The following is a 25590-nucleotide window of genomic DNA, read 5'->3' as shown; positions in this document are numbered from 1 at the left end:
GGCCAAAGGGCCTGTTTCAGTGCTGTATCTCTTATTTTTAAAAAAATCTGGTTTCCAACCTTGCCACAGCACTGAAATCAGCCTTACCAAAGTCACAGATGACATCCTGGTAAACTATTCCTCTTTATTTTCTGGAACTGTCTGCAACCTTTGACAAGGTTGACCACAGTATCCTCCTCCAATACCTATTCTCTGTCATCTAGTTGAGTGGGACTGCCCTTGCCTGGTTTCATTTCTCTCTATCCAGTCATAGCCTGACAATCACCTGCAATGACTTCTCTTCCTGCTCCCACGCTATTACATCTGGAGTCCCCTCAGGGATCTATCCTTAGCCACCTTCTATTTCTGATCTACAGGCTGCCCATGATAATATCAAAACACATCAGCTTCCACATGTTTGCTAATGACACTCAGCTCTACCTCACACCACCTCTCTTGACCCTTTCACTGCCAGTGAATTATCACACTGCACATCCAATGCCCAGTACTAGATGAACAGAAATTTCTTCCAACTAAATAGTGGGAAGACCAAAGCCACTGTCTTCAGTCCCCACCACAAACTTTGGTCTCTAGTCACCAACCCCATCCCTCTCCTTCACTACTGTTTAAGGCTGAACCATACCATTTCCAAACTTGGTGTTCTATTTGAACCTGAAATGAATTTCCAACCCGATATCAGTTCCATCATCATGACCACCTACTTCCACCTTTGTAACATTGCCTATCTCTGCTCCTGCCTCAGCTTATGTGCTGCTGAAATAAACACTCATCCACAACTTTGATACCGCTAGACTTAACTATTTCACTGCTTTCCTGGCTGGTTTCCCACTTTCCATCCTGTGTTGAGTTCATCCAAAATTCTGCTGTTCGTATCCTAATTCACACCAAGTCCCATTCACCCATCATTCCTACGCTTGCTGACCTACATTGGCTCCAAGTCTGGAAATGCCTCAATTTTAAAATTCTTGTCCTCGTTTTCAAATCCCTCCATGGCCTCACCCCACTGCAACCTTCTCCTATGATTGCCAAGCTCCTCCAATTCTAGCTTCTTACACATCCCCGATGATCTTCACTCCACCCTCACTGTACCTTCAGCTGCCAAGGATTCAGCTCTGGAAAGCCCTCCCTTAACCTCTTTGTCTCGCTCCTTTAAGATGGACACTTCTTAAAAACTACTACTTTCACCAAGCTTTTGGTCACCTGTCCTAATATATCCTTATGTGGCTCAGTGTCAAATGTTGTTTGATAATGCTTGTGAAGCACTTTGGGATGTTTTGCTATATAAATGCAAGTTGTTGTTGATTAAACAGCCAAGCTAATTGTACCTTAACGAGTTGCTAATAGCTGATTGAACGACCGAGTCTGCCTGAAGTAGCCAGAGTTTAATATGGTATAAGTGATGCTTTTGTCATTGCCATTGATGGGAATAGCAAATGACTAATCTTATTGCCCAGTATTAGCAGCTTGCCATAAAAACCATGGGCAGTATAGTGGTAATGACTGTACCAAAATCCTTACCTGTTGTCGAGATGGTGATTCCTAAAAAAAAAATTGTTCAAATTACAAGTCTGCCATCATAGTAAAATTGAACAGTGCGGTGATGGGCTCTATGGAATCGTAGAATGGTTACAGCACAGGAAGCGGCCATTTGGCCTGTTGTGTCCATGCTGGCTCTCCGCAACAGCAACTCATCTAGTCCCACGCCCCTGCCCTTTCCTCATAGCACTGCAAATATCTCTTCAGGTGCTTATCACTCCAAAAGGGAATTGGATATGTACCTAAACTAAATTTAAATTTAAAGAATCTGGATAAACATACCACAAGCAGGTTTAATATTGTTTTTCATTTGATCAACCACCACATATAGATATCAAAGTAGTACAGACAACTGAAAAAAGAGGTGCACAGGCAAAAATGTTTTTTTTTTGGAATGGTGTTGGTGGCCTTGATGAAATATTTGCAAGTTGTGCTTCAGTACTGACTAATGCTGTATAACTGGCAAGTGTCTTGGCTGCTGTCAGAAAGTGTTGGAATCCAATTCCTGAAGTGAGAATTTGCACTATAGTCACTATAGTGACTTTTATTCCCAGTACTCGAACAAAGCTACAAATTTCTTGATAAACTTCATATTGCATTACTCCAACTAAGTTTCTGAATGCAAAACGTACCATTTTAGAAAGCTGATCCACTTCTGCCAAAGCATTTAGAATCTCAGTGTCAAAATCCATGGAATTCTGCCATGCATTATGGGCTAATGTTACGAGCCCATCACAGCCAATCCCTCCACACTTTCTTGTTCCATCATCAGCTTGACAATTTGGACCTCCACACGGTGCTTCGGCACAAGGCATCCCTGCAGGGCTACCGCAAATCTGGACAAATACATGGTGATTAGCGTAGTTTAAACAATTTAGCTCCAGCAAAATGGATTTTTGTTCCAATGAGAGTGCTTGGAGTGCTCTGGGCACAATATTATTAAAATTAGGATAGGCACCAAATCAATCTCAGCTAATGCAGTAAAAGGTAAAAACATGCAGTTTAGATGAAATGCATCTATTTTGTGAACAATTAATAGAAATCATTTTCATTTATCAAATTTAACTTGCTCTTGAAATCAACTATGTAAATTTGATATGCATTTGTTTACTGCACCACTAGAAATGACTGCTTAAAATAGATCAGAATTTCAATAGTGCTTTTGTAATGTTAAAATTAACCTTGAATACATAAATAAAAGTGTACCTTTTCACTTAATGGCGAGAGGTCTAGACTTTGCAATTTATCAGCCAGTTCTTCCAGACTTTGTGACTGTTCTTTTTGCTGTTGTTCAAAGTGATCCTGACTCTGTGTAATCATATCATTCACCTTTTCTCGAATAGTCGAGGATTCCAGCAGTGTATTATCAGGATCAGTGGTAGAAGCATTAACTTTTACTTCAGCCTCAAGAGACTGGTTAAAGTATTTCTGGACACTGTCCAAGGCTCCTACAACAGAGTATTGGAGCGATTAGAAAACATTAAATCATTCATTACTTTTAGATGAGATTACGGGATTCTGCAGGGCAACAGAAAATTTGGTCCAGTAATTACAATTGGAGAGGATAGATCTAACCATAACCATTTAAAATTATGCAAAATAAATACTGTTTTCTTTGTACACAGATGCATTCAGCAGAACAATACAGAAATTTATCATTGGTTTGATGTGTTAAGTGGAAGTACTTAAATTATGATTGTTACACCAAAACATCACACAATACTCTCTGGAGCTCTATTTAGAAAATATAATTAGAAATACCATCGAGTAACTTTTGAAATTGCAATTAAATTCCAACAGATGCTATAATTATACAGAGATACAAATTTCAAATACATTTTCACTAATTTTTGAAATAATCTGAAGTATCCAAAAGTTCTTTGGGAGTACTGTGAAGATTAAATTACAACACAAACTATACAAAATTCAGTGTAAACCCATCAGGATCTGTAGGACAAAGATAAGGAATTTCTGATACATTGGAAAGTATCAAATGACATTGCATGATATTAACACCATTTCAATTTCAATAAATGTAATCAAATACCATGGACATCAGAGTTCTTAATGTACTCCAACTGTTCTGCTAGCTCGCTCACAACAGCTTTTAAACTTTCAGCGTCACTCTGAAGGACATTTAGTTCTGTGTCTGTCACATTACTTCGGTCTTCCGTTGTTGCAAGATCTGATTCGATCACATTCACCTTTTCTGCAAGATCAGTGACTTTCTTCCTAAAATCACAAATTTTAAACCTTAATTGAATTACTTTACTAAGGAAAGCTACAAAGTCCAAGATGAAGTTGTTTAAGATACTTGAAATTAGGCAACATTACCACAAGATGCAATAAGTAAATAAGTTAACATTTGGTGAAATCAGATGTGTCAATTAAACAATTACCAAGTACACAAATATAAACCACCAGAAAAATTCCCCTCCCCATCCAAAAATAAACCATTCCATTCTCCACATAAATTAAGCGGATATCAATGGTGGAGACTGAGCAACACCTCTCAGTATGTTAGATTTCCCAGAATATGAAACATAACCCTTTTCTGCACCCTATGAAAGATGACAACTTCCAGATGTCACCAATTCTTTTCCCACAAGCAGCAACACCAATATTAAAATACAAAGAGAGTATTGTGACATCTTATATGCAAACCCTTACCCCTGAAAAGGAAAACAGATTGATCCAATTGAATATGGCACATGTAGGATGTCTTTTTTTCACTCCAACAAATGAATACTTCTCCACATCAGGCTTATAATAACGCTGTACTGCATATCTTTAATATAGTTCCATTTACGCAAAAAGATCATTAGGCCTTCAAAGTGGAATAAAGCACTTGACACTATTCCTTTGAGTGTATGGTATATGGTATTTCCCCAGTTCTTTTTGACAAAATGGTAGCAGAGAACAAACTGCTACAAATCGACCAAAAACAATAAACAAACAATACCCTGCATGTGCTCTAGGAACAGATAGATGGAGCAAGCAGGCAGAATCTGTGTGAGTGGAAGTTGAAGGAACGAAGATGACAACAAATGCAGATAATCGAATATTCTTCCTTTGATCTTCATTTTCAAATGAATACAGAAATAATACAGAAAACTCAGCTGAGAAGTTTTGATTTAATAAAGAAATCCTGGAGCAATGCGCCAAATGTCAAATCAAGCCAAAAATGTTTATAAAAGCAAGAAAATTACTTCCCGCAGCTGCCTTCCCCAGATGGTTTCAATAATATTTCCCTATTGACCTGTCACGAGTAGAATAAGCTTCAACTTTTTCCTGGTGAATCACAACTAGATAAAGACTAACATAATGAGATTAACTGCCAAATTAAAAAATATGCTTGGCCCAATAAACATGTTTGGTTTCCAAAAAGCCTTTGGTCTTTTACCCTTGGGAATATGCAGTGGCAGGCAAGAATTCAACAGCATGATTCCGTCAGAAAATAATCTCCGCTAAAAAATTTTGGCAAAGAATGTGGCCATTTTTAGGACTAAACCTAAATGGAAGAAAATATACAGAGTGAACCTGCCACTGTAATCGGGAGCAGCATTATACAAACAAACTGAAATAAGGACAGTTTTTCAGTCTGTTACCATCTATTTCAGTTTCCTATCAGTCAATTTCTTTGGTGCTGAACTTGACCTTTCTCTCGACTACAGGGCAAATTTAGTAATATGGACCAATGACAAAGTCACATTTGAGAACAGCATTCAGGCAGTGAATTAACACCTGTTGCAGGTAAGATTTGTATCCAACAATTTCCCATTTCCTCTAGGTCTCCAGCCAGTCTCCCACTAAAATGGGATAACCAGACATTAAGTGTAACCAACAGTACTATGTCTCCATGTCGGTAGCACAAAGTCTGTGTACATATGAGGGAAAGAGAAGGAATTTGAATACCCTAAAGCTTACTTACTTGGCTTCTTCCAAAAGATCTCCAATACTGTCAAGTGGTTCAGTTGCAGGATTTTCAGCAAGTAGAGTTCGTATGTCATCAATTTTTTCCTGCACAGCATTAACAGTTTCTTGGTAAGGACCAACAATTCCACTGGCTTTGACTGCATCGGCCTGTGCTAAAAGTTGTTTGCTTCGGGTAGTCAACTCTTCAATTTCTTTATCCCAGAGACTGAAGCATGTATGGCATTGTTCACAATGAGGGAATGTACCAAAGTACCCTCGAGCACATTTATCACAACGTTCACCTGCAATTCCTTCCCGACAGATGCAGTGGCCATTTGTTTGGTTACATTGTTGTGTCTCAATGCCGAGTTCATTACAATCACATTCTAAAAAATCGAAGAAAATTTGGTTGTGATTATGTAAAAGGAAACCTGATAAAAGTAAGCAAATTAACTTGAAACACACTCAGATCCACAGTAGAGTTCCAATATAGCAAAGTTGAAGAGACAGGCCCAAAATGTGATACTGAAGCATTAGTACATTAAGATTTCTGCTCCTTGCCCAATCCCACTGGCTAGCCAGTCTTCTGCTTGCCCAACTATTACAGATGCATTTGCACTGTGAAAATTGCCCTCACTCTCATAATCAGGAAGTCTCCTTTATTATTGTTCCAAGTGTGACCAGGAGTCAGAACAACTACTGCTCTCCAGAATGCTGTATTATTTGAAATTGGCAGACCCAATGGCACAGAAAGAGTCAGCTGGTGAATTCACAGGAACAGTACACTAGCACTGGCAGGAATGCAAGAGGCACTCACATCACTTAACCTATGAGAGTTGGTCCAGCTTTCACTGTGCAGGCAAGACAGCAGTAGTAGCAACATAGCAGAGCATAATACTGCCCAATGAATGGCACTAGGAAAAACCAAGGTAAGGCAACAAAGTAGACTCAAAAGCTCACTGCAACTTTATGCAGGTAACAGGTACCAGACCAAAGCATTCATATCAAGATAATGAATCTAAGACTTAACCATATTTTTTGATTTCATTTCAAAATGCCAACTGAAGTTTCCAAAGCAGGATTCAGAAATATGTGTTGTTGGTAAACTGTCATGAACTTACCAACACAAACAAATTATTTTGGATAGGAAATAGAAATGTGTTAGTTTGCAAGTTCTCCCTGTGACCGCGTGGGTTTTCGCCGGGTGCTCCAGTTTCCTCCCACAGCCAAAGACTTGCAGGTTGATAGGTAAATTGGCCATTGTAAATTGCCCCTAGTATCGGTAGATGGTAGGGAATATGGGAGTACTGTAGGGTTAGTATAAATGGGTGGTTGTTGGTCGGCACAGACTCGGCCCAGCCTGTTTCAGTGCTGTATCTCTAAATAAAATAAAAATAATGATAAACCATTTAAATTACTAAACTGTAAATAACTTCTTTCGGACCAGGGACCCAGGATTAAAATGGCCAAAAGATCTCACATTTCTGACCCTTTCCCAATATACGGCAGGTGTTTTTAAAAATATTTTAATTTAAATTAGGAGCCAGTTTAAATTGGTGGTGCTCTGCTTCCTGACTTTTAACTCAGACTCTAATTTTAAATGAAACCTGTGAAATGACTGGACTACATGTCGAACCAACTAGTTACTGTTTCCATGCTCAGGCTGAGGACATGTACTGCACTGGCACTTTACACAGGCTCCTGGTTGAAATTAACATATATGATTAAAAAGCCCATCTTTGACTTAAAAAAGTTAATAAATCACTCTTCAACTTGGGTTCCAACTTGTAACTTGGGGTAAAAGTTCCATTATGCTGCTCCTAGCACATAAAACAAGTCTCCCAGCCTGTGATTTTGCATCGACTTATGGAGAGAATGTCACAATTAGAGTAATTTTGCAATATGTAGTCTTGGCCCATACCAGGAGCAGCACAGTGGAAATTCTAAGCTCCTAACGGCAATTAAATTCTGATTGACTTTATAATTACCTCAGTAAGCAATAAAACTCTGACATCACCGGGTATCTACATAACAATTAGACACAATACCACTGTAACAGAATAAACTGGCATTAGAAGATGGCATATCATCCAATTTACTGTAGGCATCAAGACAGCTCCCTAATTGTTCACAGAAATATATTCACCCTAAATATACAGTTCCTGTATCAAAAATACTTTAAATAAAAAGTAATTTTGGTTTTCTGGCTAAGATAGGATAGTGTTAACTTATCTATCTAAAATTGGTGTGAAGAATTAAAAACTGCAAACTCATGTTTCCTGTTTCTCCTCTCCACAGATAAATAAATACAATGGTTACTTGATATAAATTTGTTTCTGTAGCATTGATTTAGAAAACAGCAATGGTAAGTTTAGTAGTCAATAAAACATTAATAAAGGGAACAAGGTAAAAGCAGTCACAGGTATACTTAATACAATACAACAGTGATTCTGGAGTGTCTGACATTATTTTGGTGACTCGTGAGTGGCAAAGCAACCTACAAGAAAAACGAGTACCTTAAAATGAAATTCCATTGCAATACCAAATTGACCAAACTCCCAAAACTTGTCCCTCTTTCTGCTTCCTGTAATAACAGATTCACGAAGCATAAAAGCTAATTTACAGTAGTTTCCTTTCAGAGAAGCAAGCTTAGGAAAATCATACATAAACAATGACAGAATATATGCAATTATAACGATCACTATAATAAACACCATTGATTACAAAGTTTAACTGTTAGAGGACTACAAACTGTATATAGCATAACTACCCATTTAAATGTTAGGATAGCAAGAACTGACAGGATAATGGAAGATAATGGGAAAGTTGCACAGCCAAGGTGCTTTTACACTGCTTTGAACCAACACTAAATTTGTACTGTAAATCCAGAGACATCGCTTGCTCAGTGACTCGAATGTAAAGCCAAGAAAGATGCCCTGGAGGTGATAGTCTCATATCGCATGGAGGGTAAATCCAGTGTGATAATAAATTTGACCTATTGCTTGGTTTTCAAACCTAACTGGCCTTAACTTAAATGTAGAGAAAGGATTATCCCCTCCCACTCTCTATCTATTTATGTTTCTGACTGTTGGAACAGAGCTCTGCACTTGTACACAACTCTCTTTTGGGCAGGATGTATAGAATTTGAGCCCAGCAGCAGCCAAGCAATATAAATCTGTTTCTGCTAGATCACAAGCCAAACTCAAGCTACTGGTCCCATACTAGTCACATCCAGGTAAATGTGTCCTATAAAGCTTTACTCTAATTTAAGGATATAATCTCACTGTTGCTATCCCAAATTTAAATTCGGATCTCTGCTAGATTCTGAGATTTTCTCATTAACGTTTGGAGGCTCCAGCACAAACAGCAGCACATCACTGTGGCTAAAACTAGTTGCATGCGTTCACGAATCAGTATCAACTAACAGCTCAACAGAAATAATAAAGCAAAATACTGTGGATGCTGGAAATCTGAAATTAAAACAGAAAATGTTGGAAATACTCAACCGATCTGGCAGCATCTGTGGAGAGAGGAACAATTAACATTTCAGGTCGATGACCTTTGATCAGTTCTGAGATCATCCTGAGATCCACACTTAACGCCATGCACTATCACATACATCCTCTTGACTTCTCTCTTTAGCAGCATCAACTTACTCTTTCAAAGCTCTCTATTCCAGTTTCATTTCATCCTTAGTCTCATCCAGCACTTAAACAACAAAATGTTTTTTCTTCCTTTCAGGTGTGAAGGATTGCCAGCTTTAACAACTCATATGGGCCAATACTCCTCTGGATCCTTCTTCAACTTCATTTCCCTCTGGCCCCATCCCTTCTTCCAATATTACCCCTTGTCGTATATTTACCTCCAACCTTCCCCTCTCCGACCCTGAGCCATCTGTCCTTAGCAAAGTCATCAGCTTCATCCCCTTATGCCTCCACCTCAATGAATTGAGCTTGCCACAACGCTGAGTTATTTTTCCGTCACCTTCACCTCTATGCACACTTCTTTAGCCAGGAGTCTTGTCCCAGCTCAGAGGACCCTTTTTGCCCGTCTCCAGTATTATCCCTCCACCTGGACCCCTCCCTCCGGCCTCTTATCCTCTCTAGATCTTTTCATTGAGAACTTTGTATTGACAACTGCCAGCAGGACACCAGACAGCTCCATTTCTCTGCTCCCCTCACTCACTCTAACCCAACTCATGAACTTGCAGCACTCAGTTCTCTGGGGACCCAAAACATTAACTCTTTCGCCATAGATGCTGCCAGACCTGCTGAATATTTCTAGCATTTTCTGTATATAGCTCAACAGGAACTTCAATTTCACCTAATCTGCACTTTAAACACGAACATGAAACATTAAAATCTATTATGTTAATTACAGTTCAGATTTAAGAAAACTTCCAATCATTTTTTAACCTAGTGAATTCACTTTTTAAATATTAACTCTTCCTGTGAATGATAGAGTCATAGAGTTATACAGCACAGAAACACACCCTTCGGCCCATTGTGTCTGTGATGACCATCAAGCACCCATCTATTCTAATCCCATTTTCCAGCACTTAGCCCATAGCCTTGTATGCTATGGCATTTCAAGTGCTCATCTAAAAATTTCTTAAATGTTGTGAAGGTTCCTGCCTCTACCACCCCTTCAGGCAGTGTGTTCCAGATTCCAACCACCCTCTGGACGGCACAGTGGTTAGCACCGCAGCCTCACAGCTCCAGCGACCCGGGTTCAATTCTGGGTACTGCCTGTGTGGAGTTTGCAAGTTCTCCCTGTGTCTGCGTGGGTTTCCTCAGGGTGCTCCGGTTTCCTCCCACATGCCAAAGACTTGCAGGTTGATAGGTTAATTGGCCATGATAAATTGCCCCTAGTATAGGTAGCTGGTAGGGAAATATAGGGACAGGTGGGGATGTGGTAGGGATATGGGATTAGTGTAGGATTATTATAAAATGGGTGGTTGATGGTCGGCACAGACTCGGTGGGCCGAAGGGCCTGTTTCAGTGCTGTATCTCTAAACTAAACTAAACTCATATCCCCTCTAAACCTACTGCCCCTACCTTAAATCTATGTCCTCTGGTTATTGACCCCTCCGCTAAGGGGTCTCATAGTTTTGTATACCTCAATCAGGTCCCCCTCTCAGCCTTCTCTGCTCTTGGGAAAACAACCCTAGCCTATCCAGTCTCTCTTCATAGCTGAACTGCTCCAACCCAGGCAACATCCTGGTGAATCTCCTCTGCACCCTCTCCAGTGCAATCTTGTCCTTCCTATAGTGTGGTGACCAGAACTGTACACAGTACTCCAGCAGTGGCCGAACTAGCGTTTTATACATCTCCATCATAACCTCCCTGATGTGCTTATGAAGGCAAGGGATGTTAATGCTAGGGAACAGAATACTTTCCACTTCACTGACCGCATCATCGAGTACTCAAGGCCAGCTGTAGCATGCTTAGTTGGATAGCAAAGCTCCCTCTACTCTTGCCTAATCATCTCCCTCAACCACCTCAGAAGATCTCCCCTCAATTACGCCAGTGTGATATTTTTCCATTTCCCATACCAGTTGTCATGTAGTCACAGTATGAATACCACGTTAGTGTAAAATTAGGTGTTCTTTTGTGCTGTGAGCTCATGACCACTAGAAAATTGATTTAGAGTGTCCAAATTCATTTCATAGATGACTTTTAGTCCATCCATTTGGGCTGAACGTACGCCTATCTCCCAGAAGTGAAAGCCCAGCATAACCCATTGCACCAGGTCGCTAGCAGTGTATTCACTTTTGTTGAATTATTAGTTTACATATTAGCAAAACTTTAACATACTTACATTCCACACTGCACACATTATGTTGCATGACTTAACGTGTTGCATTGATTGTTCAGAATTATTCAAAGAACATTAGCAACATCTCTTGGGATCCCAGCAAACATTCCTTTCTCAACCACTCTCAAACAGAATAACAGTCATCTTATTGCTGGTTGTGGTATCTTACTATGCATAAGTACTTGCTGCATTGACCAACATAACACCTGCACTTCAAATTAATTTTAGGTGAAACACTTTGATACATTTCTGAGGCTCAATAAAGCACCATAAAAATGCCCGTCTTTTTCATTTGGAATTCCATAAACCACAAGGTGAATTAAATGCTTCAGTGTTTATAAAATAAAATGCATGGCAAAATCCAGGCCATTGCTTTTTTTTTTAAGTCAGCGGTGAAAGGAAGGAGCTTGCCACTGACTTTGGAAAAAGTTGCCCCCAAAGATTTAGCAGGCTCTGGAGCATTGCTTTCTCCATTCTGACATGACTTAGAATCTGGCGCTATCTATAGCGGATCTATGGTGTCCAGCAACAGTGAAGTCACAAGTTTGTTGATCAGATTGAATTCTCACAGACAGCAAACCGGGATGTAAAAAGATTATAATTCACTTTTTAATCATTTTACAGACATCAAAACATAGATTGGGATATATACATGGAATTAAAGTAGAAGCTGAAATATCAAACACTTTGGGAAAAAGATATTTAAAAATTATGGAATTTTTAAATGTTCTTCTCTGGGAATGAAACTCTGCACTTAAAAAATTAGTTTTTCAGGGCCAGAGAGATTGTTCAGCGTAATTATGATTTTGTATGCTGTTTAAAGACTCAATTACACCTAATTGAACAAGGCTCAACATTTTCAATGTTTTTCTTAGCGTGAATAGAGTGGAAAAAGTTACGTCAAATCACTGATTCTGTGCTGATTGCATCAGGAGCAGTAGGGTATCACTGCCTGCTGTGCATGTGCAAACACCTGGAGTTACTTACTGTCAATTTTACACAGTAATGAGTGAACACTGATAGTTTTGCAATCATTACAACCGTGGTTCATTATTTCATCTTAAGCACCTGGAAGTAAAACTGAAGACAAGTTATTTGCAATAATAATAGTGTATAGTCACAGTACAACAATTAGATTACTATACATTTTCCCTGTCTCTGAATATTCATATATATTTTTTCCCTTTTAACTAAGCAGGACCAATGTTCCCTCTAAGCTGCATGAGAGCCCAGAAGTTGCCGCACAGGCCCAGCACAAGTCAGCTGCGCGAAAAAAAATAGGTTGTGCACAACAAAGAAAACATTAGAGGGGATGTTTCAGAGGACAAATTGTGCACTAGGTCAGGAGTTCTCAAACTTTTTACTCTGAGGCTGTCCATTCAGTGTTATAAAAACTCCACGTACCCCCGTAGCATAAGTACTTTTTTTCTGTATAAAATGTAGTTATACAATTAAACAGTGTTATTGTTTTACTGAACGTGAAAGTTTGCATCAAGGAGCCCTCACAAAACTGGAGTCAATGGGCATCAGGGGGAAAACTTGCCGCTGGTTGGAGTCATACCCAGCGCAAAGGAAGATGGTTGTGGTTGTTGGAGGTCAATCATCTCAGTCCCACGACATCACTGCAGGAGTTCCTCAGGGTAGTGACCAGGCCCAACCATCTTCAGCTGCTTCATCAATGTCCTTTCTTCAATCATAAGGTCAGAAGTGGGGATGTTCATTGATAATTGCGCAATGTTCAGCACCATTTGCGACTCCTCAGATACGGAAGCAGTCTGTGTAGAAATGCAGCAAAACCTGGACAATATCCAGGCTTGGGCTGATAAGTGGCAAGTAACATTCGTGCCACAAAAGTGCCAGGCAATGACCATCTCCAAGAAAAGACAATCTAACCATCTCCCCTTGACAATCAATGGCATTATGATTGCTGAATCCCCCACTATCAACATCCTGGGGGTTACCATTGTCCAGAAACTGAACGAGAGTAGCCATATAAATACCGTAGCTACATGAGCAGGTCAGAGGTTAGGAATCCTGTGGCGAGTAACTCACCTCCCGACTCCCCAAAGCCTGACCACCATCTACAAGGCACAAGTCAGGAGTATGATGGAATACTCTCCACTTGCCTGGATGGGTGCAGCTCCAACAACACTCAAGAAGCTCGACAGCATCCAGGACAAAGCAGCCCGCTTGATTGGTATCCCATCCATAAACATTCATTCCCTCCACCACTGACACACAGTGGCAGCAGTGTGTACCATCTACAAGATGCACTGCAGCAACGCACCATGACTCCTTTACAGCACCTTCCAAACCCGTGACCTGTACTACTTAGAAAGACAAGGGCAGTAGATGCATGGGAACATAACCACCTGCAAGTTCCCCTCCAAGTCACACACCACCCTGACTTGGAACTATATCACCGTTGCTTCACTGTCACTGTGTCAAAATAGTGGAACTCCCTTCTTTACAGCACTTGGGTGTAACTACCCCACACGGACTGCAGCGGTTCAAGAAGGCAGTTCACCACCACCTTTTCAAGGGCAATTAGGGATGGGCAATAAATGCTGGCCTAGCCAGTGAAGCCCACATCCCATGAATGAATAAAAAACACATTTGTTGGTGCTGAGCAACAATTCTGTCAAGACATGGAGGTTTCTTCGATGAGCAGATGCGCATGTTCAATGTTCATTCTGCCTCAATATGTACTGTCCCTGCTGGAGCCACCAGCCATTCTGGGATGGCTAACTTGCAAGGTACTTTTAATTTGTTCCTGCCTCAGGAGACTGCCCTCTGTGCCCCACCCTTCCACCCTCTAATAATTCCATCAGGTACTGGACCCAGCGTTATATACAGAGTACAAACACCTGCTCTTCACCTTTGAAAGGCTTTGGTCTGATGGTGGATCAGTAAGCCAAAAGCTGTTTTTTCCATTAGTGTTGGCAAGTTTCTGTGCAACAAAACTGGCACAAGCTAGGAAGATGCTAATGTTGCACAGACTCAGTCAGCCAGACATTTCCAGCAGATCCTATTTTCACATTAATGATATCCATCCCAGAGCAGGGGAAACAGAGTGGTTACATGCAGAGCAAAGCCAAAATATGCCCCTTCTTCCAAAAGCCAGAGTTGCTGGATGAATGAGGCTTCACCAGGAGCAGCTCCATTCCCATTCATTGCCCTCGTCATATCTCAGCATGCAACAGGGAGTCATTCAGATCAGAGTCAAAGAGGGGCAAACATCGACCGGGTTCAGGGGTCAAATCACACCAGCAGGAAGGAATGATTTCAGCACCGGGACCTCCCTGCTGAACTTGAAGGGGAACTGTACATCCTGCAACACAGCGGAGAGCCAAACAGCTGGCAGTGTCCCAACATCCCAGGAGAAAAAGGCCAGGGACGGGGTGTAGGGATTGGAGTCTCACAGAGATCTGGTCAGGAGTGCTCGAGATACAGGCTTGGTGGAATTTTGTGGTTCAGAATGGGGTACAGGATCCATTGCACAAGTGCCCAGCTTGTGTGCACACTCACACACAGGACTCTCCATTCATAGAATAGAATCATAGAATGGTACTACATAAGAGACCATTCAGCCCATCATTGAGTCTTTGTCAACTCTTTCAACGAACAAGCCAATTAGTCCCATTCCATTACTCATTTTCCAGATCCCTGCAATTTTTTCTTCAAGCTTCAGGGTTTTCTCCGTTCTCTGTGCTGAGTTCAGCTGGGGGTGGGGGTGGGGGTGGGCAGGGGGTGGTGGCAGGCAGCCAGAGCCGTGGAGTTGGGTGTGGAGTATCAGCCAGAATTCTCCTCTTTTGTTAATGTAATCTGAGACTGACCATGAACAAGTTGAAGCAATTGGCTTGCACAGGGAATGCTTCTACAAGCACAGAGTAAAGGCCTGCTACCCGACCCGAATCCGACATGTCGGGTTTGGGTCGGGTTGCTCTTCCGGGTCCAGCTTTCGGGCTCGAGTCAGGTCGGGCAGGACACACAAAGTAAGCATTGCATTTTGCTCTGCTGGTAAGTGTTAAATGTTGAAAAGCCTACCTGGGCTGGGAGTCTGGGACATCAAGGAGGGAAACTCTGAGTCTGCGCAGCGAGCGTCTCTATGACATCATCACACTCATTCTGCAGCTTCCTGCAGATTTGCAGTCACAAGGTAGGTAAAGGGAACATTCTGGTGGTCAGGTCGGGTTATTTTCCCCTGACCTGAGCAGGCCTTTAGCACAGGATACACGAAACTCCAGTTTTTCCTCATGTCGCTATTGGTTCTTTATCCAATCACCTTAAACCTGCGAACCTTCCACCAAATTAAGTGTCTCTCCATCTACTCTGTCTAGATCCCTCATGATTTTGAACACCTCTATCAAATCCCCTCTTTTTTTCTAAGAAGAGGCCTGGTTTCTCCAATCTCTCCATGTAACTGAAGTCCCTCATTCCTGGAACCTCTCTCGTACCTGGAAACATTCTCATAACCGACCCAGGAAAGGGTGCCTCCCCTGTCCTGGGAAGGCGGGCATCTCTTCTGGGTTGGCAAGCCTGCATATCCTGGGCTCGGGTGCATCAGTCCTGGTTAGGAAACGCTACCAGCCCCAGTTTGAAGCCCTTGTCTGCGGGGCCAACTCCCATTCCTCCTTGGCCTGGGTCACAGTTGCTGTGCTTCAGCCCAAAGCTGATCTGGGACCTTTCAAGTCTCTTCCAGTAGCCCCGGACCTGGTGCATTGCCCTCCTAAACTCGTGTTTGCTTTAATCTGGGATTTGGGCTGATGTCTGGTTCCTTTTAGCTCTGGCTGTTTATTCTTAAAAGTGCAGGTGAACAAGGGAAAAGCCTTTTGCTGCACTACTTTAATGTAAAAGTGAATACAGACTAGATTTTCCGCTGCTGTAAATTTGGCCCATTGTAAAACTGATTATCACCTTTAACACTGTGCCCAGCTTTGAAGGCGGAATGTGGCAGACACCTTGAAATTTTCTCTCAGAACCCCCCCCCCCACCCCCGGTTGAGCTAGATGACCACAAATTAGGTTTCATAACCTTTGTTGCAAAACCAACAAGCTACCAACATCTTTGCCAATAATCCTACAATCAGTGCAATGGAAACATTTTTGTTTCTACCCTTCCACACACACATTTAAGCGTTCAGCAAAAAGTATTTGCAGCCAATTCAACCATGTACTTGACTTCGCTCACTGCAATAAAGGTTCTAAAGCGGATTTGAAGCATCTTTGAAAATCAAGTCAAATTGTTGCACATTTACATTTGACATGCTTGAAAATAATTCCAAAACTTTCTGGGAGCGTGATGGAGAAAGCAAAGAATCGGTTTCTGTGAAAAGGAAACAATGTAAAACAAAAAGGCAAGAAACTGATGAGGCAATTAAACTTTCATTCAAAAATGCTCTGTACAGGGCAGAGTTTGGTAACAAAACAAAAATATGCCTATTAACAAAGGCAGCAAAACTAAGTGACTAGCCCAAAGCTAACAATTACTACAACACAGGATGGGAATTATCATGCAATGCACTAAATTATTTAGGATAAAAGAAAGTTTCACCTGTTTTATTCCCCAATAGTGCCAGTATTAGTTTTTTTTCTAAAAAAGTAGCAAGTTTTCTTTTATGGAGAAATTTGGAAATAAAAGCAAAACAAGAATTAATCACAAATATTATGTGGATGCATTTTATTGTACTTCTCATTTTAATTAGTCTAATACTGTATGGACAAAAACCTGACAGGATGCTGAACATATTTTCTAAGAAAAGGAGCTAGTATGTATGCTAATTATTTCAATTATACCTAAAATACAAATAATTAAACTTTTAACCTCCTGTTGATTCATATAATTTAAAGTTACAACCATTTATAGATCCAGTGAGAATCTCTAGAAACTTGATCTTATTTACTTTTTGCCCCTTAATAGTACTTTTGACCAATTTGGTAATTTGATCACACACTTGAGATGGTGGTGGGTGGTGGGGTTCTGAGAAAGAAGTATTGTAATTTAGTAAGGGTCTTCTACTCTCGTTTGACCTCGGGCGATGTCAATCTCCAAATGAGTGGGAGAGGATGTTGCTGAACAGGAAATTACGGCCCTTACTGCTGTTTAACAATGGAAATCAGACAAATGAACAAAGGAAGGAATTTACAGTCTGGAAGGAGGAGAAGTTCACACAGTTGTACCAAGTTTACGCAGATCATTACCATTATGTTGCAGCATTTTGTTTGGTAGAACAGACACTCAAAAGTGTAAAAGATCAAAGGTCTCTGCAGGAAATCACATCTGACTGTGACCTATCAATTTAACAAACTTTACAAAAGCTCCTACATTACAGTGTGGGCCATTTGAAGTGCTCATGTCATGAAATGGTATGAAAGTTGTAATTCAAAATCACTTAGTACATTAATTGCTGCTAACCTGCTGAATGCATCACCACAAAGTCACTGTAATGGAACCCTTAAAACGTATGATAATGCTTACAATTGCTCACTGTAAATTGCTGGCATAGGCATCCCCTGCCCAGCAACAACTGGAAGCAGGGAGAGGCATTTAGTCAGCTACAAATAGGGGTGAGGTGAGGTGGCCACTCAGCTTCAAGCAGCTACATTTGTCAGCAAAGGGCTTGTCTTTTGGGAAAAGGCAACAAGCCACAATTGAGCAACACAATGACTGACTCAAGTATAAGTCCTTGGAAGTAGGCAAATGCACATCATCTCCACAAATGTTATGATACTAAGGGTTGAGCAGAAAAGATAGGAACATAGGCAAATTTAAACAAGAGCATATATTTTAAAAGAAAAGCAATACTTTTAAAATATCAGTAATTTACAGGAAATTATTTTTCTAGTTTAACAAACACAACAATTTGACATAGTTAAATAATCAAAGGTGTTTAATAACCTCCACCAGAGCCACTCAGGATTGCTTATTTTCAATACTTTGATGTGTCTCCAATGCAAACTTCAGGATAGGTTGAAAGCCAGATGTTGTGTGTTTGACCACAGGATAATCTCTACCATCTGTACTGGTATTCAGTGAAATTCTATGCAATAGGAGGTAGGGGGGGATGGTGTAGGAGGGTATTAAGTTGCTCAAAACAATTATATATTATCTAAAAATTCTCAAGTTTCTGTTAAAAAGGCTAATAGTACTGGTAATCAAATTTTGCATTCCCATACACGTTAAAATGTTTTGACCTCTGACCTCAAGTGCATGGTTGAAGTGCATGAAAATTTTACTGTACAATTCCAATTTTGCATAAGCATCAAATTCAAAAGTTCTCTTATCCCTCAAAAACATCACCCTACGGAAAGTCTAAGATATATCCTGTAAAACCATTTCAAAAAGTACAAATTGTTGTTATTCATTGCATGACAATTCTGGCGCTAAACCACAAAATTGAGACATGTCCATCTCTGAAGTGCTCTTCGTGAAAACCATTTTAAGTTTCATATTTTAATATCAATATAGAAGATTGTATAAGAAAAGGAAATTTGCTCATTCGCAAATTAATCTCTAAATTTAGGTGGAAAAGTTGCTGGGTTTTCAAGGCTGGCTTGAATGGAGTTCCTACTTCATTTTTTTCCTATTCATTCATGGGATGTGGGTGTCGCTGGCCAGGCCAGCATTTATTGCCCATCCCTAATCGCCCTTGAGAAGGTGGTGGTGATCTGCCTTCTTGAACCACTGCAGTCCATGTGGGGTAGGTAGACCCACAGTGCTGTTAGGAAAGGAGTTCCAGGATTTTGACTCAGCGACAGTGAAGGAACGGCGATATAGTTCCAAGTCAGGATGGTGTGTGACTTGGAGGGAAACTTGCAGGTGGTGGTGTTCCCATGTATTTGCTGCCCTTGCCCTTCTAGTTGGTAGAGGTCACGGGTTTGGAAGGTGCTGTCTAAGGAGCCTTGGTGCGTTGCTGCAGTGCATCTTGTAGATGGTACACATTGCTGCCACTGTGCGTCGGTGGTGGAGGGAGTGAATGTTTGTAGATGGGGTGCCAATCAAGTGGGCTGCTTTGACCTGGATGGTGTCGGGCATCTTGAGTGTTGTTGGAGCTGCATCCATCCAGGCAAGTGGAGAATATTCCATCACACTCCTGACGTGTGCCTTGTAGATGGTGGTCAGGCTTTGGGGAGTCATGAGGTGAGTTACTCGCCGCAGGATTCCTAGCCTCTGACCTGCTCTTGTAGCCACAGTATTTATATGGCTACTCCAGTTCAGTTTCTGGTCAATGGTAGCCCCTAGGATGTTGATAGTGGGGGATTCAGCAAAGGTAATGCCGCTGAATGTCAAGGGGAGATGATTAGATTCTCTCTTGTTGGAGATGGTCAATGCCTGGCACTTAAGTGGCAAGTAACATTCGCGCCACACATCAGCCCAAGCCTGGATATTGTCCAAGCCTTGCTGCATTTCTACACAGACTGCTTCAGTATCTAAGGGGTCACGAATGATGCTGATCATTGTGCAATCAGCAGCGAACATCCCCACCTCTGACCTTATGATTGAAGAAAGGTCATTGATGAAGCAGCTGAAGATGGTTGGGCCTAGGACACTACCCTGAGGAACTCCTGCAGTGATGTCCTGGAGCTCAGATGATTGAACTCCAACACCCACAACCATCTTCCTTTGCGCTAGGTATGACTCCAACCAGCGGAGGGTTTTCCCCCCCGATTCCCATCGACCTCAGTTTTGCTCGGGCTCCTTTTTGCCATACTCAGTCAAATGCTGCCTTGATGTCAAGGGCAGCCACTCTCACCTCACCTCTTGAGTTCAGCTCTTTTGTCCATATTTGAACCAAGGCTGAAATGAGGCCAGGAGCTGGGTGGCCCTGGCGGAACCCAAAGTGTGTGTCACTGAGGTTATTGCTAAGCAAGTGCCACTTGATGGCACTGTTGAAGACACCTTCCATCACTTTACTGATGATTGAGAGTCGGCTGACGGGGCGGTAATTGGCCGAGTTGGACTTGTCCTGTTTTTTGTGTACAGGACATACCTGGGCAATTTTCCACATTGCAGCGTAGATGCCTGTGTTGTAGCTGTACTGGAACAGCTTGGCTAGGGGCGTGGTTATTCTTAAGCAGCATCGCAGCAAGTCCATTAGTGAAATAGCACATGGCATACTTTAAATAAAAGATCAGAGATATTGTGTATCTAATTTTGCATGATGTCATAATGCCAATTTGTTATAAACCTACTTTGTTTATAGTAAGAAAAGGAAGTTGGCTTATTCTCGGAAGTTAACTACCATTCCATGCTACTATAACTGCAAATTCCAAATCAATACTGGAGCAAACCAGATCCATCTCAGGAGGTAGCAGGTACTGTGTCAGTATAAATTGGTTACAGAATCAACTCCATTCCTTCCTTATTTGAATAATGTACTCCTCCAGTGGACACAATATTGAAACGCCATTTTGGCTCATAAACCTCCTCGGTCCACAGAGTGGTTACTTTCTCTGCCCAAATGTCATTAGGCTCAGTAAGTTCATGTGACCCGATACAGTAGTCAACAGTTGCATGTGGTCATTAAATGGTCCTGCAGTGCACTACTGTCTGTGTCTCTGTTACAGCTTGACAGCCATTGCCATATAAATGGAAATAGTTTGTCCATGGTGTTCAGCAAGTATAAAATCCCTCCTATATTTATAGCGATTAAGAAGCAATTTCACATTTGTTAATGAGTATGTGAGCTCTGCCTTCATGGGATTGAAACTAATTTTTAACTGGTGGAGGTTGAGGAAGCAGATAGATGATGGAAACAAAGCAGGAAATACGGTGGTGTATTGTGAAAAAGACTCTTTTTCACAGAGTCTATGGTCGGTTTTAAATTCACTCTCATGTTATACTGAGTATATGAATTTCTGTCTTATGACAACCTCAAACATTTACTGGTTTATTCTATTTCTATGTTTAGAAGATATGGGTACTGTTCCAGTTTGACCAATAATAAACTAATGCGATTAAGCATCTGGTATATTTGTATCTATCCATAGCACATTTCTTTCCAAAAGGAGAATTATTGGATTTAACAGCAAATATAAACAGATGTACTTTATAACTCATGTTTCTCTATATCATTTTAGCCTTAAGGCTTGGGCTGGCAATATAGGACATTCCAAGCAAATCTTCCTTGACTCCGCATCATTAGTATTATTGTGTGTACATAACAAGTATTAACTCCGTGTATAATGCCTTCTGACTCAATCTCCTTTTTGCAAATTTCAACAGGAAATCCTCCAGAACCCCGGCTTAAGCAGCTATCCGGACTGAAACACGTTAGATTTTAAAAAGTTATATCAAAGGTTTATAGAGATTAAACTTGCACATTTTTGTACTTCTGTAGCTAACTCGCTTTACTGCAATTTCAAATGAGCAGTTTATGCTATTTTTAAAAAGAAACATAATGAACTTGCAGACCGACATAAACGTATGCATACATAACTTGGCCAACCATTACTGCTTTTATTTGCATTGAATAAAATAATTTGCTACTCAGTAAATTACTATGTTAATCATTAGAACCATAACAAGATAAGAGAGGAATGATGAGATTTTGCAGTGCACCACAGAATGGACAGAAGTTATTTATTGGCAGCAAAGTGGATACAAATATTGAGACAACCCCAGGATTGATATTCCCCCACTAGGAAAAAGGAATGTGAACTGTAAACAAGAAATGTTCATGTACTGCAGTCATTGGTCATCTGGACCTTAATTTTTCCCTTCCTTTCCTGAAGGTGCCGAATTCTATTTGGAGCATAAATCCATTATGTGCAGTTAGCTCTCTGGCCATTGTTAATTGGCCATTGTTTATTGGTAAGTCTGGAAGCTGATCACTTCAGCATGGTGGGCATCATCACAAAGCTCAATATTTTCACATGCACACTTTCCAGCAGGGGATTGTAGGGGAGAGATTAGCAGCTGGATTGTTGGTTGATGTTTATTAAACCGAAACATTCAGTGTTAAATTGTGCAGCCCACTCATCAGTGGATTTCAAGTTTGGCAAGACAACGCATATTTGGTGCAATCTCTTCCATTACAGATCCCAATATACTCTTACAGATGGGACATGTCTATCCATTTGCTGTTACATATTTTAACAATCTGCCATCAGACACTGCACAATTTACAGTCTAGTGTGCGAACAGGATATTCATTGAGCAGACTACAGAACATTTGACAAAATTTTCACTCCTAAGAAGAAAAACAGCCACTTTGGAATGAAAACGTTCATAATTTACACCTTATAAGTCCATATTAGATGGATTGTGCACAACCATAGAAAAAACGAGCAATGACATGGAACTAAATAGCTGTGAAGTCTTTTGGGAATTGGCTTAACTAACTGTCCATCTCAAAAAAAAATTCCTTTCCATCTTAAGTTATATGGTCAACTTCAGGTGCAGAATCAAAAAATTCTCTTTCACAGCTTGCCTTGTATGTTTTATTTAAGCCAATATTTTTAAGAGCAAAGGAAAATCAGATCTACGGAAAGAGTAAGCAAAATGGAAATCTGTTCAGTGAGGTTAGTGGAGATATACAAGTAATGTTACATTGTAATTTTGTGCTCTAATATACTATGACATGGAGTGGGAGGGCATGGTTTTACTTGAGAAATTCCTCAGATTGTAAATCTCTGAACAGCTGGTAACATAATGGCCTGGCAGCAGTTCACTTACTTGTTTGCTCCCTCAGCTATGGGGCTTAAACAAGGAAATAACTCCACTGACCTTTTAAAAAGTTAATGGATTAATAATGGAGTTCTCTTTACATCCTTCCAACTATATCACTTTTGATGCCAACAATAAGCACTTATCTTTGTCTGCAGACTCACCATGCTTCTGCTGCAGAACTAGCCACACCCCTATCCAAGCTGTCCCAGTACAGCTCAAACACTGGCATCTGCCTGACAATGTGGAAAATTGCCCCAGGTATGTCCTGTTCACAAAAAGCAGGATGAATCCAATCCAGCCAATTACCGCCCCGTCAGTCTACTCCTGATCATCAATAAAGTGATGGAAGGTATCATTGACAGTGCTATCAAGCGCCATTTGCTTAGCAATAACCTGCTCAGTGAAGCTCAGTTTGGGTTCCGCCAGAACCACTCAGCTCCTGATCGCATCACATCTTTGGTCCAAACATGGACAAAAGTGCTGAACTCAAGAGGTGAAGCGAGAGCGATTGCCCTTGATATCAAGCCGGCATTTGACCGAGTGTGGCATCATGGAGTCCTAGCCAAAGTGTAGTCAATCGGAATCGGGGGGAAAATTTTCTATGGGTTGGAGTCATATCTAGCACAAAGGAAGATGGTTGTGTTTGTTGGAGGCCAATCATCTCAGCCCCAGGATATTGCTGCAGGAGTTCCTCAGGGTAGTGTTCTAGGCCAAACCATCTTCAGCTGCTTCATCAATGACCTTCCCTCCATCACGTGGTCAGAAGTGGGAATGTTCGCTGATGATTGTATGATGTTCAGTACCATTTGCAACTCATTGGATACTAAAGCAGTCTGTATCCACATGCAGCAAGACCTGGACAACATTCACAGGCTTGGACTGATAAGTGGCAAGTAACATTTGTGTCACACAAGTGCCAAGCAATGACGATCGCCAACAAGAGAGAATCTAACCATCTCCCCATGACATTCAACTGCATTATGATTGCTGAATCCCCCACTATCAACATCCTGGGTGTTAACATTGACCAGAAATTGAACTGCAGCAGCCACATAAATACTGTGGCTACAAGAGTAGGTCAGAGGCTCGGAATTCTGCAGCAAGTAACCCACCTCCTGACTCCCCAAAGCCTGTCCACCATCTACAAGGCACAAGTTAGGAATATGATGGAATACTCTCCACTTGCCTGGATGAGTGCAGCTCCAACACTCAGGAAGCTCAACACCATCCAGGACAAAGCAGCCTACTTGATCAGCACCCAATCCACCACTGATGCATAGTGGTAGCAGTGTGTACCACATACAAGATGCAGTGCAACAACTCACCAAGTCTTCTTCGACAGCACTTTCCAAACCCGCTCTTCCACCTAGAAGGACAAGGGCAGCGGATGCGTGGGAACACCACCATCTGCAAGTTCCCCTCCAAGCCACACACCATCCTGACTTGGAAGTATATCGTTGTTCCTTCACTGTAGCTGGAATTCCCTCCCTAACATTACTGTGGGTGTACCCGTACCAGATGGACTGCACTGTGACTGCAGTGGTTCAAGAAGGCAGCTCACCACCACCTTCTCAAAGGCTGTTAGGGATGGGCAACAAATGCTGGCCTTGCCAGCAATGCCCACATCCCATGAAATGGATAATAATAAAAATGCTCCTGTATATGGCCACAGATTGGACAAGGGGGAGGAGGGAGGGGGCAGTAAAATGTGAGATTTTGAAGTTATGCTACTTTTTTAAAAAAAAATCATCTCTCAAACTGTTTCTCCAATAAATTATCCCTGAAGATGTTACTTCTTACATGATTTGGTAGTGTAAATCTTCATACCCACAAAATGGAATCAGGCAAAATGGTAGGTATTGGGCAAAGAGTATTGTTGAAAAGTGTTAACATTTACATCATACAGATCCTATGTACAAAAATCCATCTCACAAAATGACAACAAATTAGTTATCTCAACAAACTCCAGAATCTTCTGTCTTACTCCCTCTTAGGTACACATGCCTGTGCATCAATGCTTTCCACATGGTAACCCATTCTTTTTTTTTTATTCATTCATGGGTTGTGGGCGTCGCTGGCTAGTCCAGCATTTATTGCCCATCCCTAATTGCCATTGAGAAAGTGGTGGTGAGCTGCCTTCTTGAGCCACTGCAGTCCATGTGGGGTAGGTACATCCACAGTACTGTTAGGAAGGGAGTTCCAGGATTTTGACCCAGCGCCAGTGAAGGAACGGCGATATCGTTCCAAGACAGGATGGTGTATGACTTGGAGGGGAACTTGCAGGTGGTGGTGTTCCCATGCATTTGCTGCCCTTGTCCTTCTAGTTGGAAGAGGCCACGGGTTTGGAAGGTGCTGCCTAAGGAGCCTTGGCGCGTTGCTGCAGTGCATCTTGTAGATGTGGGGGGGGGGGGGGGGGGGTACACACCGCTGCCACTGTGCGCCGGTGGTGGAGGGAGTGAATGTTTGTGGATGGGGTGCCAATCAAGTGAGCTGCTTTGTCCTATTTAACACCATTCATATGAACAACACTATTCACATGGGAAACTAATGGAGTAAAATCATGCTGTGTTCCTCCAAAAAACAGCACATGGGTGTATGCCACTTCAACATATTTATTACTTCTCAATTTACTAAACAGATTTGGCTCATTTT

General features: G+C 41.3%; 1 protein-coding gene across 1 annotated transcript in view; it reads right to left on the bottom strand.

The window, feature by feature from the left end:
* The window catches only part of lamb1a (laminin, beta 1a), a 98841-nt gene that overhangs the window by 17776 nt on the left and 55475 nt on the right, over positions 1 to 25590 (bottom strand). Inside the window, exons 24-27 of the mRNA XM_068059037.1 lie at positions 5468 to 5837; positions 3584 to 3768; positions 2743 to 2984; positions 2169 to 2372 (exon numbers count right to left, since the gene is read on the bottom strand). Coding sequence (XP_067915138.1) covers positions 2169 to 2372; positions 2743 to 2984; positions 3584 to 3768; positions 5468 to 5837 — 1001 coding nt within the window. The remainder of the gene's footprint in view (positions 1 to 2168; positions 2373 to 2742; positions 2985 to 3583; positions 3769 to 5467; positions 5838 to 25590) is intronic.

This window comes from Heterodontus francisci, chromosome 27 (genome assembly GCF_036365525.1).
Source record: "Heterodontus francisci isolate sHetFra1 chromosome 27, sHetFra1.hap1, whole genome shotgun sequence".
Classification (NCBI taxonomy): domain Eukaryota; kingdom Metazoa; phylum Chordata; class Chondrichthyes; order Heterodontiformes; family Heterodontidae; genus Heterodontus; species Heterodontus francisci.
This window is presented reverse-complemented; position numbering and strand designations above follow the sequence as displayed.